At 37.7% G+C, this 19,455-nt stretch overlaps 1 protein-coding gene across 16 annotated transcripts in view; it reads right to left on the bottom strand.

Moving 5' to 3' along the window:
* Positions 1-19,455, bottom strand: part of NRCAM (neuronal cell adhesion molecule) — a 1,614,235-nt gene that overhangs the window by 361,952 nt on the left and 1,232,828 nt on the right. For 12 of the 16 annotated variants that reach the window (XM_044087425.1, XM_044087435.1, XM_044087431.1 and 9 more), the window contains 4 exons: positions 18,754-18,810; positions 16,746-16,857; positions 10,952-11,136; positions 8,899-9,030 (listed from right to left, as the gene is read on the bottom strand). In XM_044087425.1, coding sequence (XP_043943360.1) covers positions 8,899-9,030; positions 10,952-11,136; positions 16,746-16,857; positions 18,754-18,810 — 486 coding nt within the window. The remainder of the gene's footprint in view (positions 1-8,898; positions 9,031-10,951; positions 11,137-16,745; positions 16,858-18,753; positions 18,811-19,455) is intronic. The other 4 variants (XM_044087432.1, XM_044087434.1, XM_044087439.1 and 1 more) reach the window with 1 other exon arrangement.

Raw genomic sequence — 19,455 nt, 5'->3', positions numbered from 1 at the left:
CATCACTTCTCCTGGTCATACCTGGTACTGCCAGTAATGGTCCATCACTCCTCCCACCTTAATGAGAGGAGTAACTAGATGCCTTCATATAGCAGGGATAAGAATCAGCTCTTTCTCAAAGAACATCCCGAAGGGACAACATGTAGACAGTGCACAACAATATCTGAAACACAGAACCCTGTAGAACTGCACATTCCAGATGGAAGCATATCGAAGAACTCACACATGACAATACTTCTGCAGTCAGCTTGAGAGTAAAGAGGCAAAACAATATGCCAAAATATCAGATAAATTGCAGGAAATGCAGATATTCCATTGCAGATACGATACTCCACTGTATAATCCACCAAGTATCAGAGACAGTTCCAAATAGAGCGCCACCACACAAATAACCAAACATGTATACATATTTGTGGAAGACTGGTGTAAATATGTTTGTTGGTAAGTTGTGTTTACAGCCCTATGGGTATAACTGTTTACATAGTTTGTGTCTATAGTTAAGGTTCAAAATGTATATACTGTGGCATCTTTGTTTTGTATGTTATAAATTTAATGTTATGATGTTAGGTTCTCCTGATCATTCAGCTTTTCTCACCAAGTTTCTTACAATGGGAAATGTCTAGTCAGATTTTCCTCGTTAAAGGATTAAACAAACAAACAAGCAAACAAATGAATAATTAAATTAAAATAGGTCTTCCTTTACTTCTACCAGTCTATTAGTTTATCATTATCTTTTGACTTCATAAACTGAAGTCGGCATCTTTGATTTATTTTTTTTTTCCATTTTGAAAGTCATTCTTCACTACACTTTGGGTGGCAGTAAAAGCGGCTTCCTTGGCCTAGTCCTTCCTAACGATAATGCTAAGCAAACACGTCTTCCTGTTTGTTCATCTGTTCTGCTTTGCTCGTCTCCCAGTACTAACGCATTGCTCCTCTTTCTTAACATTTACATACTTTGAAAACAACAGAGTTCCTCTACTTCTTCTTTTACAAACCCATCACAGATTTACCTGCCTACATCATTCAATAGATTCACCTCCACTTCTCCTACCTCTACTGCACTCTCATTACACAAACAGCCACTATCACTTCTATCCGTACTTCTTCAGGCTAAGAAATAGTCACCATTGCAATGCTAATCAAATGCACCAGCTCAGGCTGATCGCTCATAACCAGCATTTAGCTACTTCTCATTCATTTTCAAAATGAAGGAGGTACAGGATTAAACCTGCGATCCTAACCAACGCCATAATATTTCTCTTTGGGGCTTTTCTCCTGGGCTTCCTCTGAAAATGGGCTATTGCTTACTTGGACATTTACGGTTAACAAATGTCAAAATAAATAACTAAATAAATAGAAAAATAATTAATAAACGAACAAATTACCCTAAACCACAAACATACCTCACAAAATCTCAATCTAAGAAGCTAACTACTACTCATCTTAAGTGAAAAGCAGTCATGACAAACCTGATGTACTAAAATCCCAGGGAAAGCAACTCCACAAAACATCCTTTCCCCTAGTAAAAACAGGGCCCAGACAAAACAAACACCCATTTATGTATCCTAGTTCCTTATACTCTACCCAACGATGGCACATACCAAGTAAAAACCTGTCGGTGACTCTCTATAATTATAAAAAAAAAACATAATGCAGACAACATTCTGATTTCCTTATTCTCCACGGCAACAGGCCTAGCTGGATAATAACTACAGATTCATTAAGTAGCCATAGCAACATGCATAAAACCTCTGTATGCCAGTCACCACTCTTTTTTTAAACTTGTGTATTTAACCAAGTTCTTGAATCACTTTACTGAACCGGTTTCTAACTTAACCAGGAGAACCAACATACTGCTTGGGGATGTAATCTTCAATCTGCTTTGCCCTGATTATCACAATCCAAACCACATCTTACAAGTAAATTGCTCTTAATCAGTTCCCCTACCAAGCTGAATGTACCACCTTCTCATGATTTTCATGTTGACGTTCTGCTACACATCTCTTCTCAAACAAGTCTCTCAACTTTGGTGCTGTCTAGAGTACTCTCTAGTCAGTTTCCTTTCATCTCCAACTGGTCCTTTAAAATGCCAATAAACTATTATACCACCTGACACTGTCGGCTGGTCTCTGTTATATTCCCTCATTGATCATAGTGAGTCATTCCGGTTCTTCTCATCTATATTACAGCTTATCCAAGAAATATGTTTCCCTTTAAAAGAATAAATAGATATGGGAAACCAAGACTCTTAGCTAATTCAGAAAAAAATTGAAAGAGACACAATGCTCGACTCAAATGGGAGGCAAAACAAGACATCAACTTAATGTCCCTGTACATTAAAGTATATTGGCCATGTTCTAAAACAAGTGTAATAAACATAATAAACAGACATTTAAAGTTAGATAAACACACCTTACTAAATATAATACCACATTGTACAATCCTTGATACAAAAATTGTGCCATTGTTGCATTTTACTCTTTTGATATGGACAAGATCCTGAAATTTTCCTTGGAGTTGAAAATCCTTGCCATGGTATCATGCAGGGGTGAACCCACAATGCCTCAATCCCTGTCTTAATGTATAAGCTACTGCATGTCCATGCAAAATGCATTAGTAAGATTTTCTTAGTTCGTAGTAAGGCAAGTTTTCAACTGGATCTTCAAGGTGAAACACCTTACCTTGAGAAATAATATGCATGAGGATGTAGAAGTTAAACCACACCTTAACTAAGAAACTGTTCTTCTAAAGACACAAATTGTTTTTGTTTATCCAGAGTGCTTTCCATACATCAGCCTCAAGAAAAGGTTGAGATCCCTCATCAAATCCTCTAAAGCTAACTATGAAAACAAAATTGCAGCAGATAGTAAAGACAACCACAAGGCCTTCTATAGTTATGCAAAGAATCTCCATGGCAATACCCAGATTTGCTCTGAGCTACTGCACAATGGCACCTCTTATACCGAGCCAACAGATATTGCCAATATAGTGGCCAACAGATTCAGTTCCAACTTAATCGCCCCCCCCCCCGAAACGACCAATTACAATACCAGTAGACTGCCAGGAACCCAGTATTACTGCTGCACAGGTTAAAACAGCACTGTGCAAGGCCAAGAATACAGCTTCTATGGGACCTGACAATATCCCTGGCTGTGTTCTACATGAACTACAGAGTGAACTGGCATCCCACCTGTGTGCCCTGCTCAATCACAGCCTCACCTCAAGCATTGTCCCTACTGAATGGCACACTGCTACAGTCATCCCTCTTCACAATGGAGGAGTGACTACAGACCCTGGGAACTATCTCCCCATTAGCCTGATGAGTCTGATATGTAAGGCTATGGAATGCATCAACATGGACGTAATAAACAAGGATATAGTGAATTTCCAGACTCTGGATCCTACACAGTTTCGTTTTGTGAAGGGTAGATTATGCCTGCTCAACTTGGTCGACTTCTTTGAGTCAGTCACCAGAGCTGTGGATGAAGGCAAGGTGGTTCATACAGCCTACCTTGATCTGGCCAAGGCCTTTGACACCATTCCCCACTCAGGAATCATAGAAAAACTCACTAAGCTGGGCATCAACCCCTATATCACTAGGTGGATTGCAAACTGGTTCACAGATAGAACCCACAGTGTGAAAGTAGCTGACTCCAAGTCAGACTGCCGACCAGTCACAAGTGAAGTCCCACAGGGTTCAGTCCTGGGTCCTCTCCTGTTTGGTATATACTTCTCTGAAGTCCAGACCAATATGAAGGGACTCTGGCTGACAAAGTTTGTAGACGATTGCAAGCTGGGAGGTATTAACTCCCCAAGTGATGTTGACATCCTACAGAAAGGCCTCATGGAGACCAACGACTGGTGTCAGAATCATGGCCTTAAGCTCAATACCAAAAAATGTGTCGTCAACCCCTTTGGGAAAAACCCAGTTCCCTTAAATTACCACATTGATGGTAGTCCACTGAACACAGAAGGCGTTATAAGAGATCTGGGAACACAGGTTGACAGCAACCTCTCTTTTAACCACCACATTGCCACTGTGGTTAGAAAGTCCTTCTATGTGGCACATCTCATTACTAAGGGTTTTGCATCCAGGAAGAAAGAGGTCATTGCCTCCCTCTACTCTTCCCTGATTAGGCCAATCAATGAGTACAATGCCCCATTTGGCATGTACCTCACTAGACACCTGCAACAACTGGAGAGGCTACAAAATAACCTCACAAAGAGGATCCTAGGCCTTAAACACTTGTCCTATATGGACAGACTCAAGAAAACTCCAACTATTCTTTGTCTCATATTGCCTACTTAGAGGCAATCTCTGATTGACTTACAAAGCCATGTCTGACCTAGCTCTGTTAAAAATGCTACATCTAAAGAAATCCCAATCCCTCAGCAGCACACACTTCAGAGACCTCAACCTCATTGCCACAATCAATAGAACATGCTGGAGGGACAGGTTCATAACCTAGAGACTGACCATGCTATGAAATAGACTTCCCATACATGTCAAGCAGAGCACCTCACTAACCCTCTTCAAGAGAAATCTTGATGAGTGGATGGGAAATAGAATATTCACCCCAGGGATCATTCCAGCTCTACTCGACAGAGGCACTAGAAACTAAGGTTGGGTGGCACGATTCCAGGGTAATCCTATGGGCTAGGCTTGTAAAGGCTCCAGGGCCATTACCCTAGTACACACTTATGAACCTATGGACATATGAAAATTATTTTCCAGTACCTACTGTGATACTCCTGCACTGGCCCAGTAATCGAGAATACTCAATCCTCCCCACTAGCAACATCTAGGGGATGTACACACTGGGAGGATGACAAGTACACACATAGTAAAGTGTGATTTCCCTTAAAAGCACACAGAGATCACAGTCAGTCTGGGGCTGTTTTCTCCTTCATTCTCCAGATCCCCAGTAAGACTCCCCACTGACACAGCTATAGGGTTAAGATCTCAGCTGAGGGGCCAAGCTAAGACCTCCAGCACCCTCTCTGTCCAACCAGTGCTTCATGTCCCTGTCCAAGTAGCTGACACACACACTTTGATATTTCCTTTATATACAAACACACACACACACACACCTGGGGAAGGCTGGCACAGGTTTACTAGCCATGCCCCCTTCTGCATAGACTATAAGGTAGTTTACACTGTCACCAACCCCTACTTATCAGCTACTCTAAGGCCCTTACAAAGGGTGTCCAATCCTACTGTGTTATGTTACTATTATCCAAATGGTAGTTTGACCAAAACTTGCAAGGCTATTTAGGACTGGTCTGTACAGTGTCACCAAATACATATGCAAGTACCCTAAGAGCTTAAATATGTCTCACAAATATCAGCCACAACGATAGGTTTAAATATATTTTAAAAAGAACAAGACAATACTCAATCAATCAACACAGTAACTTCAGAGTTCAAAATCACAGGAAATATTTTAAAACAACATTGCAGGACAGTCTCAAATAAATATAGAAAACATCTAAACTAATATTTACTATATTCCTATCTATATCTAAAATAGATATTATACCTTGAATCTTACTTACAGACAGGCAATGGCAGATGATGATGATGAATGGATGTTCTTGTTAGGTCCAAGATAAAATACAAAATGCACATTCTCTCTCTGAGAGAGTTCTTAAATTAATATCAAATATTACTGCTGGGTTAGCTTGAATGATATGCCTTTTTGTCAACTGACCTCAGTTCCCAGGCTAAAACAGAAACTAACAGAATTTAACATCTCTGTGTTAAAAATACATATCTCTCAGATGTTTGCAGATCTTGGAAGTCATAAAACAATAAAACACATTTCATTTTAAACTTAGTAATTACTTCTCTTCCAAGACAATACAAAAACTTCTAGCTCTAGACAATGTGTCTGCTACACTGAAACTGAGACAGAACTTTTATAGCACAATCGTAAAGCAATCTAATTTCAACTTATTTTCTGTTCTAATTCAGCAGAGCATGCTGTGGTTACATTTTAGCTCAGTACATAACATACAGTTCTGTATAAATCATATCAATATTCACAAATGACATAGAATTATTTACAAAATTCCAGATAGATGGGCTGGCAATGTTTCCCTATATCACTCCTACCATGACATCATTTTGTGGGTGTGGTTATAGGAAAAACTGTGCAAACAAGTGAAACTAAAAAATGAGACAACACAATATAATTTTTGTTTTTTGAAAAATCACTTGTAACTTCAGCCTGAGGAATATAACTTAAAGTGAAATTAATTGTAGAACAAAGATGCTTCAGAAAGTAACCAATACAGTTTAACCTTAAGAGACAAACAAGAACCACCATTAAATTAGTTAATTCAGCCTAATGTAAACACTTCTTGCCACTTCAAAATGTTATGATCTGAAATTTAAAAAACTAATAGGATGAATCAAACACTCCTCCTCCACTTCAGCTCTTCTAACCCTAACTATAACTCTTGTCCTATTTTAACTTTGCCTAAATGCTTAAAATTGCACTGTCATTTTACATTTTACCCCTCAGTCTGTCAGCTTAGTTCCTTCCTCAGATTCATCCCATCCTCACTCACTAGTGTCTCATATTTCATTCAGTTCTCATTAAACCTCCTCATAAAAAGTGTTTTTTCTTCATCAGCCTCCATCCAACAATTTCTTAAAAATAAAGTTTTCTTTCATTGATTATCTACTTACTTTCATCTTAAATCTATCATTAGCTCATGGCACCATCTCTCAGGATTGGACTGCAACATTACTACAACCTTGTAATTAAACTAAGTTTTCATCCTGGTCACTATGTCATTCTAATCCATACATGTCATTTACACACACACACACATACACACACACACACACACACACACACACACACACACACACACACACACACACACACACACGTGCACGCACACATGCGTTCATGTGCATATACCTGTGTCATTTCATCAATAGATATTATATTTATTTATTTATTGACATTTGTTAACCGGGTTTGTCCAACTGGGCTTGTGGCCCATTTTCAGTGGAGACCCAAGGAGAAAAGCTCCAGTAATACATTTTAAAACAAGTACAATTTTAAACAATATTGATATAATAGCAGTTATAGCAAAACAATTCACATATGTTGGGATACATGCATAAAGTTAAAGTTGCATTAAAAAGAAGCTAAGTAACAATTTTACATTGATATATTTCAATAGGTCAACAATGAACATTTTTTGTTTGTATAAAATTGTGCAAATGCATAGTAGACACATTAGAGAGAGGGGTGTAATGAGGTGCTAAGTATGGTCCTTTTGAGGGCACATAAAGGGAAGGAAGACTAGGTAGGGTCATGGCAAGGGCAGGTTCTGGAATTGAGAAAATAAGCTTTTAGTTCATTTTTAAAGTGTGAGGTGTGGGAGATTGAACGTAAGTCAAGGGGAAGTTTGTTCCAAGCATGGGCAAGGGAGTGTTTGTAGAGTAGTTTGCCTACTGACCTTTTTGGGTGGTAGATATCAAGTAATTGTTGGTTAGAAGTACAGAGGGTCCGGGATGGGATGTAGATGGAGACTAAGGAAGATAGAGATGGACAGAAGGAGGGTTTATAAAGAATAGAGTGTAGCATATGAAACTGATAAGATAGCAGAAACTGGGGAAGTTCAAGCCATTGAAGAGAGTTTAAAGAAATGCAGTGGTGTGAGTTGTATGGGGAGTTAGTAATGAATCTGGCTATTTTATGGTAAGTCTGTTGCAGTTTGTTTAGAGTGGAGGCCTGGATATTGGTAAGAACTGGGGTGGCGTATAAGAGGGATGGGAGGAGGAGTGCCTGGCCCAGGGTAAGTCTAGATTCAGGGGTTAGGAATTTTATGTTCCAATATAGCAGACCTAGTTTCTGGTTTGTTTTTTTATACATTGGAGTATGTGTAGGTTGAACTTGAGTTCGTCATCGATAATGACCCCTAGGAGTTTTGTGTGGGTGTCAGGTTGGATATTTGTATTAGAAGATGTAATAAAAAAGGAGGTTTTGTGATGAGAAAGAGAACGGGGAAGGAAAAGTAGGAGTTTGGTCTTTTTGGGATTTAGGATCAATAGGTTGTGAGAGAGCCATTGTTCAGTGGCTAGTAGGGCCTGTTGGGTCAGGGAGTGTAGTTCAGGAATGTTATTTGAGATGGATATAAGTGTGGAGTCATCGGCATACTGAATAAGGGAGAATATTATTTTATTATTTTATCGAAATTATTTTCCATTTCTTTTTAGTTGACTAAAATATGATGTCAGAAATCCAAAAATTGGCTCAAATGATGGAATCTTCAATACCTATCTCAGATTAAAGATGGCCTTCTTATCTTGAAGAACTTTTCATTATCTGTTTGGTCAGCTAATGCCAGAAGGCCAGTGTTCTTCATTCTCTTCTAGCACAACCCTTTCTTCACTGCCATTGCAATCTTGCATAGACCACAGTTTGCATGTGTACCCTAGTCCTCTTGCAGCTGTGTTCTTGCAGTCAAGAATTCATAGGGAAGGGATACAATTTTCTGTTATAGGTTCATAGGTTCATAGGTATGTACTAGGCTAATGGCCCCAGGGCCCATACATGCCTAGCCAAGTTCTGCCCTTGTTTAGGTTCATAGGTTCATAGGTATGTACTAGGCTATTGGCCTTAGGGCCTATATAAGCCTAGCCAAAAAGGTACCCTGGCTTTTACCACCCAAAAAAATTATTTTCCTGTGCCCCTGTCGAGCAGAGCCACAGAAGTGATCCCCGTGGTGAATATTATTGGCAGCAAATGTTATGTATGGCCTCTATACATACATGCTTATAAATGTATGTTACAGTGGGTAATGAGTAGCCCTACATTTTAGTTTGCAGCAAACATACCATGTCTCATATTAACGTTAATATATTGTAGTACTTACTAGCGACAGGAACACCATTCATTAGCCAGCTTATTGTAGGCTTCGGCTTCCCTCCTGCTCTGCATATAATTGTCCCATCCTCTCCAGGAGCCAAAATACGGTTGTGTGGGGGTGTTAACCAGTATGGAGCAGCTATATAAACAAAATACAACAAATATTTTTTTTAATTAATTATCACAGAACATTTTTGAGTTAACAGTCAATAATTGGAAACAAATTCGACATGGCTTCATTGTCACTGTAAATTATAAGAATGTAATGCAGTTTGTTAGACTTCATTCCTGTCATACCTCTCAGCTGTCCAAAATTTTGTAGAATGTCCAAATTTATGCCTCATATTTTTGGTCTGCTCCTCATAAAATTTGTGGTTTTCTGGCAAATCACTGAGGACTGAAGTCACTGGATAATGACCTTTATATCTGATTATCAGACTTTATATCCTTCAGAAAATACATGATAATACAAATCATTTTATTCTTGCAACTAAGTTTATAATTTCGATATTTAAAATCTATCCCTACTTTCAGGCTTTTCTTCCCCCATTATTTTATATATTGTCCAGATTTCATGCCCTGAGAGGTTGAGAGGTATGATTCCTGTGAGCTACTGTACGGATCTGAAGAGGCCACCATTGTATGTAAGACAGGTGCTAGGTCAGAAAAGCAACGTTACCTTCAAGTACCAAAAATGCAATCCTCTCCTGAAATACTAATGGATCTTTATTTGGGAACCTTTCTGAATGCTTTGGCACACTTCATCAGCATGTAGATTTAATTAAAAAATCCTAACAAAAACTTTTACACACACATATAATTAGCTGTGCACATTTTTTAACATGCCTTACAAATGACTTGAGAAACTGGAGGTACAGAGCTGAACCACTGAGATACTGTGCAGAAAACCTGTAGAAGCTAATAATGTGGAATATATTAAGTATGGGGTGCAGTATCACATAGTATTTCTCTACTCCAAGGTACCGCTGCTCTGGAGTACAAGTTTGTGGCAGTAGCTCATGTCAGAGGTTGCAGGGTAACAAAGACTGCAAAAATGCTTTAATCATGTCGTAAAAAAATTCAAGATTCACTGTGTTTAAGTTGCCATCCTGACATATTTGTCACTTTTACATGTAGTTGTAACTGTGGTTCTCATACTGGAGTCACAGAGTCACTTATCACTGAGTTACAGTACAATATGAATTAATACATAGCTATATTACTTAAAACATCATAAAACAGTGTGCAAGACTGACATTTCCCTGCAGTGCAAGAAGTATTCTGAGGCTTATCTGATTATTGTATGATCTGTAATAAGTGTGAGTCATAGTTTCTGTGAGGGTCAGCTCCTTCCTGTTCTGGGACTTCTTAAATTATACTAGTATGTTAAGAACCCCAACAATGTCACACTTTTTCATCAAGTTTCCATGAGAGGCAAACCTTTCTAAATTCACTACAAGAATAATGTTTAGTAATCTGTGCACTAATTCCAATACATAAACCATGAGACAGAAAACTAGATTCTAGCTGTCGAACAGCACTGATACCAAAGTGATGACTAACAGGTTTAAAAACCTGCTTTGGGGTGAAGTTCTGCACCCCCAAGGCAAACTTAGAAAAGAAGAAAAGTCATGATGATACAGAGTGCTGGGCACTTTGTCAACCATAATTCATACAGGTTTTTATACCGTAAATTTTCATCAGAGATCTTTTCTAGTTACTAGTCTACTGGGAGTTACCCTTCTTCTAAATGAATGCATCAGTTTTCCTGAAGCAGACTTTTCTTTCCTTCTGGCTGTTAGTACAGACAGCTACAGTATGGCTGTGCACACAGGTGCTGCTGGAGGGGCACAATCTTCACAAAAGTAAGTATTTGTAAGAGAAAGAAGTACCTTTGAACAGAAAGGAAAATGATATAGCTGGCCTATTGAAGGCCCACTGAACCAGAATAGCATTTGCATGGGAGGCTAGAAAGTATCTATAAATTTATTTCACCATCATAGCATATGTACTACACTGTAATAACACAGTTTACATATATTAAATTCTTAAAATAATACCATTGACAGTAACTGATATTATATGATGCACGGATCCCAATGAATTTCTTGCAATGCATTTGTATTTGCCGGAGTCTTCTTCTGAAACATCAATAATTTTGAGAGTTTTTTTATAATTTTCATAGAAGTGCCTGTTGTTAGGTAAAGTCCCACCGTCCTTATACCACTCGATATCTGGCGTTGGCCTGTTGAAATAATAAAGAGTATTAAATTTATGAAAAAAGCAGAAGGCAGCAAAATAAAATTACATCAATTACACAGTTATACACTGGAAGAAAAACATATTACATTATATTTATAGATCCATTTAATAACTTAATTATGGTGTCTCTTTCTCCACTGTTCCAGTAAAATTATGTTGTCCCCCTGTTCATCATTATACAATTGTACACAAACTATGGTGCATGCAACTATTATTTTTTTGTTTTTCATAAACCATAAATCATGAAGCATAACCCCGAACAGCAGCATACGGAATCAGTGTTCATTTTCAGTGGCCATGGAAGCATAATATTAAGTACGTAAAACATTTATGGCAAAAACAACTTCATTAAGCACATTAATGTGCAGCAATAAAAAATTAAATATCAAAAGAAATTAAGCTAGGAAAGCAAAGGCCACTCTGATGGAATTCGCCATCATCAGCATAATGTCAGTGGAGCTCTGCAGCACCAAATAGGTTTAAATTAAGGTATTAATGTGGATCACAAAGGATCACTGTTCTGAAACACACATCACCAAACAGGATTATATTAAAGTATTAAGGTGGATCACAAGAGATCGGTGTTCTGAAATACACGGCACCAAATAAGTTTATATTAAAGTATTAAGGTGGATCACAAGAGATTGGTGTTCTGAAACACATGGCACCAAATAGGTTTATATTGAAGCATTAAGGTGGATCGCAAGAGAGAGGTGTTTTGAAACACATGACACCAAACAGGTTTATATTAAATTATTAAGGTGGATCTCAAGGAATTAGTGTTCTCATGGCACTCATTACTGTACAGGTTTATATTAAAGTATTAAGGTGGATCACAAGAGATTGGTGTTCTGAAACACACAACACCAAATAAGTTTATATTAAAGTATTAAGGTGGATCACAAGGAATTATTGCTCTCGTGGCACTCAGTACTGTATAGGTTTATATTAAAATATTAAGGTGGATCATAAGGGATCGGTGTTCTCATGGCACACAGCTCCAAATAGGTTTATATTAAAGTATTAAGGTGGATCACAAGAGATTGGTGTTCTGAAACACACAGCACCAAATAGGTTTATATTAAAGTATTAAGGTGGATCACAAGGAATTAGTGTTCTCATGGCACTCAGTACTGTACAGGTTTATATTAAAGTATTAAGGTGGATCATCATAAGGGATCAGTGTTCTCATGGCACACAGCACCAAGTAGGTTTATATTAAAGTATTAAGGTGGATCACAAGGAATTATTGCTCTCGTGGCACTCAGTACTGTATAGGTTTATATTAAAATATTAAGGTGGATCATAAGGGATCGGTGTTCTCATGGCACACAGCTCCAAATAGGTTTATATTAAAGTATTAAGGTGGATCACAAGAGATTGGTGTTCTGAAACACACAGCACCAAATAGGTTTATATTAAAGTATTAAGGTGGATCACACGGAATTAGTGTTCTCATGGCACTCAGTACTGTACAGGTATATATTAAAGTATTAAGATGGATCACAATGGATCATTGTTCTCATGGTACACGGCACCAAATAGGTTTATATTAAAGTATTACGGTGGATCACAAGAGATCAGTGTTCTGAAACACATAGCACCAAATAGATTTATATTAAAGTATTAAGGTGGATGACAATGAATCAGAATTCTAATGGCACACAACACCAAATAGATTTTTTTAAAGCATTAAGGTCGATCACAAGTGTTCAGTGTTCTTATGGCACACAGCACCTTTTGTTACTATATCACTTACTTCGGAGAAATAATTCTGTACATACTGTTACAAACCTACATTTAGTGCCATGACGACAATAGATTTGTGGCATTATACATCTGAGATGTAAAAAAATATTCATTATTCCATCCACTAACAATATAGTATATTACAGTTTTAATGCTGAACCATTAGAAATATTAGAAGATATGGATCATTATTGTTTAGTTCTCAGTATCTTAAAGATCATCAGAAAAAGATTTGTCATGTTTGCACTATGTAAGAAATTGGTTTATATATATATATATATATATATATATATATATATATTATATATATGTACACACACACACACACACACACACACACACACACACACACACACACACACACACACACACACACACACATATGGGTCTGTTTCATATAGTTGACTTACCATTTCTTCGACTTTCATATCATCGAGACAAAAATGTCAAAGGTTTAAAAACATGAACACCCAGAACATCATATTTTCTCTCCAGGTAAGTAATCACTTGGCCAGCAACAAATAAAATAGAAATGTAATAAAATTAAACCCGTCAAAATGGGAGGCTTTTCCCCCATACTCCCTAACTAAAAATACCAACTCCAAGATCGCACAGCAGAGGAGAAAAGGACAAAGTTCATCATGGTGGTATTTACTCATTCAGGATCCACAACAATAGACTGGTTTCATCCCAAGGGACTCCTTCGGTGCATCTAATCAAGGGGACCCATACAGCTGCTGCAGGCATGGGCTTAAGTGCCTGTCTTCCTATTTGCCCACTGGGCTGAACAGCTGCTCGGACTCAAATGTGACATAATTGGGGCTGCAGCTGCAACAGCAGTTAGATGCCGTCAAGGTCTCATGGAATTGGTAAATGGAGAAGGGAAATGGGGAGGGAGCTTTAGGTTTAGGGTGGGGAGGAAAATGTTAGGTTTAGGGAGCAACTGGAAGTTAACAGTATGTTTAGGTTAGGGAGATGAGGAGGGTTTTAGGTTTAGGTTTAGGAAGCCGTCAGGACATGTTAGAGATCAGGGAGATTTTTGGTTTAGGGAGTTATCTGGAATTGTTTTTAGGATTAGGGTCAGGACTCTGGGAGGGATAGTTAGTTAGTCATAGTGCACAGGAATTGGGAGAAGTGAGAGTTAGAGCATGAGTGACTGGCAAAAGGGAAGTATGTTTCAAGCTAATAGTACAGAACACTTGTAGTAGACCCTAATAAAGGAGCAAAATTGAAAGGCAGTACTTCACTAATTCTGTTTGTTTAAAAAATAATTGACACAAGTCCAAACTCTGTATCTAATGGCAAGTAAATTATTCAGTGTGGTTTGTATAAAAAGACTGCACCTTCCGCAACCTGATTCCTCATGTCCACTACCATTATCACCTTTAGTGACTTACTCCTTTCAATTTAACCTTTATACCTGCTAGCATCACTATCATAAAAATACCATATTGGCCTACTAATTTGATTTCATGCTCCAGACATGTACTCCGAAACTGTATTGCTCATTTGATACAATTGGCATGTACTCTCATATTTTATTTTCATGATTCATCCTGCAGAAAGTATCTTCACAAGCAGTTAATATTCTACTTTACTAGAAGTGAAGTTACTGGCAGATTCTCTTGTAACTTCACTTCTAGTAAAGTAGAATATAACTGTGCCATCTTACATTGTGTATTAAACTTCATCTCTTATTGTAGTGTAATTAATACTCCATCTCTTATTGTAGTGTAATTAATACTCCATCTCTTATTGTAGTGTAATTAATACTCCATCTCTTATTATAGTGTAATTAATACTCCATCTCTTATTGTAGTGTAATTAATACTCCATCTCTTATTGTAGTGTAATTAATACTCCATCTCTTATTGTAGTGTAATTAATGTAATTGTTAAGGCTCAGCTTTTACTTTTCTTTGCTCAACTGTTGACACTTGTATGTACTTGTTGATATGGTCCTTTTCTCCTCGGCCCCAACTGAAAATGGGCACACTTTGGCCCAGTGGACCATCCCGGTAAACAAATGCAAATAAATAAACAAATAATGCATAGATTAATAGCCAAAACATCCTGAAAAAAACATGACACCATTATAAATATAAAGCAGAACTTCGTAATGCCCTACAGTTTGCCTTATACTACTGTTGCCCATAATGCCCTACTGTAAGCATTATACTGTTGTTACCCATAATGCCCTACTGTAAACCTTATACTATTCTTACCCACAATGACCTACTGTAAACCTTATACTGCTGTTAACCAATGATCCTACTGACCTCTAGTGACCAAAATGAAACATTAAATACAAAAAAGAATGCATAATGATTTCCTTTCAAAAAGGGTACATTAGTCATTATAAAAAAAGAAACAAAGAAAAATGAAAACATCTGCCTGTACTAGTGGTGTTGAAGGACAAATCTCAGACTAAGGTTAAGGTGACTTAAGCTTAATTAGCAGCTCTTGGTCTGGATTGCAAAGGCAGAGAGAGAATAAGCAAGCCTATTCTGGGAATGGGATGGATGGTGGTCTAGACCAGCTTGCACTGCTACTCTGCTGTTTCATCCTCTACTGAAGGTCAGGGTGTGATAAATGTGGGTGGACATGTCTGTCTAAGTCAAGGACAGTAGAACTTGTTGGCACAAGTGGAAGAGCATACATGCACAGACAATAGGGCACAGATGGTCACTGCCATGATGTAAGTGCTTATGTCATCAACATAGAGGAGGGGGTTGGCCTCTTACAGTAAAAATGCACACATGACTGGGATGCTAGCAAAGGCACAAGCAACCCCAGTATCTTACTATGTGACAGCCACCACCTTCAGACAGCTACTACTTCACTGTATCTCAGGATTTCCCTCTATTGAATAGAAAATGAATGGGTGTTCAGTAGGGACAGGCTTGATTGTCAGCAGGCAGAAGGAAAAAAAGTATACAAAAGCAAATACGAGATCTAAAGAATCAAATTCCAAAATTATTTCTTCATAAACATAGCCCTGCATTGCCAGTGGCTCAATCCCCCACCTTATTGGCATGCCCAACCAGGGATCACCAGTTGCTGCATCGCAATTAACATCTTGATATGTCCTTTCTCTGAGATGGGGCTTTTGAATCCACAGGGAATCATCCTAATGACACCACACTATTAGCCTTGAGGAGTGGCGGCCTCAATGGGAGAGAGGCACTCAATCAGAAGTCTTCATTCATGCACCGGCCATTCAAGTTACCAGCTCCAACCATTCAAGCTACCCAGCTGTCATAGCAGTTAGTACAATGATGGAAGCACAGGACTGACATCTCCTGTTTATCCAGAGGTCAACTGCAAGGTTCATGGTCTCCTTCAGAGGTTCTGCAGGATCTGTTTCTTTAAATTCTTCATGGGGTTAGAGAGCTGTCCACCACCTGCTAGTCCATCCCTAAACTCAGGTCACTGAGATACTTACCTAGTTAGATTCTTAGAAACCAGTTAAAAATAACAACATACCACATCAAGTTAATTAGTATTTTGTAAAATTGCTACATGGTTCTGAATATCCCCCATAATCTCCATTATTGTTCATTTACTATATTACTGTTTATAGTGGTGTAGACATCAAGATCTACAGCCATACTTATAATTTACATCTTCTTACTTTATGGATGAGGTCAAGCAAGGACACCAAAAGAACTAGAGTCTTACTTGGTAAAACAAGTTACGTAAGAAATACACTGTTATGCAAAATGCTTTGCTCGACACATAGTTCTATAGACCAAAATTTGACAAAAAAGGACGTATGCCAAACACTACAAAACAAATTCTCAGTATTCATTTAAAAAATAAAAATAGGTGAAGTTTAACTTACATGCCATCAGCGATACACTCCAGTAAAAGTACTTGCCCTCGTAATACAGACTTACTGCTCGACGGACCGGTTGGAGTTAGAAAACTTGGGCGCCTGTCCCCTGTTGGGCTGTCTGAAATTGTTTTAAAACCACAATGTTACCAAGTCATATGTGTACTCATTCAAGTCCATGTAACAGCTAACATTCTTCTTATAACCTCGATAATGTTTGAAACAATGACAACTACTTGAAAAACTTCTATACGGAAGCACATTTTCAGTAACTAATAACTTCCCTACATTTTATTTCACTGCTGGGATATTAATTAGAAATTGCACTGTTCTCCAGAAATGGTACAACCACTAAAATGATTATATGTAAAAAGGGGGATTCACGGTTTTTGAAGATTGTCTCCACTTCACAGAGAGCTATATTTTATTTGTTTGTGTACTACAGTTTCGCTTCCCACTAACAAAACTAGATTCAAGAACAAATATTCTACATTTTTTCTAAATGATCCCATAAAGATGCATTTCTTAGGAAGTTTATTACACTGCTATTGTGCATTTTTAAAACAATTCACTAATATGAAGTAAAACATTTCATTATGGCATTCAGATTTTGTTTAAAGACTAATGTGCTAGAATTTGCAAATAATCAGTTCTAGCGATAACAAGAGGTAAAGTGAATGTTATTTGGCAGTGCTTGCATAGAAGATAACATGAAGGCTGGATTTCCAAACTGAAATGGAGATTTGCAAAAAAACAGTTGAATAATAACTAAAAATGGATGTTCTTGTGTTATAAAGCAAACAAAGTTACACGGTTTGCTAAAGTATTTATGTTGTAGAGAAAGCCATTACAGCTTGTACCGCCAATGAACTTCAAGGCATATATGAAGTCATGTACACTTCTAAGACAGAAATTTTGATACATGACTGGATTTCACTACTAGATGTCACTTTCTGTCTGCACATGCATATGTGTGTGTGTGTGGGGGGGGGGGGGGGTGAAAGCATGACAATGTGTGGAATTTATGAAATGCATACTTAGACCATAACCTGTCAAGTAGCTGGCCTACTATAGGCATCCAGAGTGAAACTCCTCAATGCATGATGCTGGACACATTCTAAAATATTTAAGTGATTAATACCACTTACAGCCCTTTGCTGAGCTAGAAAGCTCTTATAAATACATGTATGCCAAACTTGTGAAACCATTTTATAGTATAAGTTATAAAAAGACTTACCTTATTACCTCTCTGATTTTTTTTAACTAACCACAAGCATTATTTAAACAAGATTAGGATTTTAGAAAATAGTATAATTTAATAATGACAGGTTATAAAGTCAGGAATAACCAAAACTCTGTAATTCAGCATTCAGTGAAAAATGTACAAATATAAGTAGTAGACAAGAACAATGGTGTTCACAGTTTGCAATGCTGGCTACAAAAATTGCATTCATTAGCCAGAAAATTTAGGCTAAGATATGTTTAATTTTAACTAGATAAATGCATGCCTGTATGGAGGATATTAATTAATGATCGTGTGATCATGTGATATTCTACTGAAATTGTGTAGGATACAGGAAACAGTTTACTTATAAAAACTTTCAGAAGCTGCTATGTATTAAATGGCAGATAATTACATATGAGTGAAAAAGTATGGAAAATCATATGTATTCTGTTACATAACAGAAGACACGTCACTATCTGGAAATTAATTGTCCTCCCATTCCCAAATAGAATCAGTGGTTTAGCGTGCAAATAAGTTCCAAAACATTACTGAATTTAGAATCTACTGATGGCAATGATTTGGTGCTTGTCCAATTGCTAGTCCTGCTGCAATATTATCTCCAGCAAAATTACAAACTGTTATTTTTGTACAGGGATTTCAGAGGGTAGATGCAATTTGGGGTGATACAGTAGCTTTTTGAAGGAAACCATAGTTTAATTGGACAAGAAGAAGGTTAGTTTGCTAGTCCTACAAAAGAAAGGAGATACCATTAGAGGGGTCTCTATAACTCACCACCAAAAAATTCAGTGTCATTCAAATAAGCTGCAACTGTCTCATTCATGTCATCAACTGCAATAAACAAAACATTATAAACATGCATAACTATGGACAAAAATACAGGTATGCTGAAGAAAAAGGGAATGTCAGGGTTCAATTAACCTGGTACAACACATGCTACAAAGAAGCACAATGTTTATGTTCAAATGCAAGATCAGTAACATAAATCTTCTAGAACACTGAAAGTGCTACAGCGTAACCATGTCTTGACAGCTATGGCAGAAGGAGTGCAGTGTTTATACTGATAAAAAGAAGAGACACTATTTTAGAATAGTCTGCTTAGCCAAATGACAAGCACAGTATTCATAACAAAGAATTTTTAGTTGGAGATATTTGCATAATTCAGGGTTTACAGTAATCAGGGTCAAAACTATGATTCTGAAAAGAAAAATCTAACTACTCATACATGTAACTACATCCACAGACAGACAACAGACAGACAGACACACACACACACACACACACACACACACACACACACACACACACACACACACACACACACACACACACACACACAAAAGGCTACTACATCGACCTCACAAACATCAACACACTACTGCACATGTTCTGAGGATAATCCTCAGAGCATGCAAATTCCCCAAACCAAGGACTGTCCATTATCACACAACTATTGTACAATGACCCCCCATTAAT

The sequence above is a fragment of the Protopterus annectens genome, chromosome 11.part0 (assembly GCF_019279795.1).
Source record: "Protopterus annectens isolate FY-2018-M chromosome 11.part0, PAN1.0, whole genome shotgun sequence".
Lineage (NCBI taxonomy): Eukaryota > Metazoa > Chordata > Ceratodontiformes > Protopteridae > Protopterus > Protopterus annectens.
This window is presented reverse-complemented; position numbering and strand designations above follow the sequence as displayed.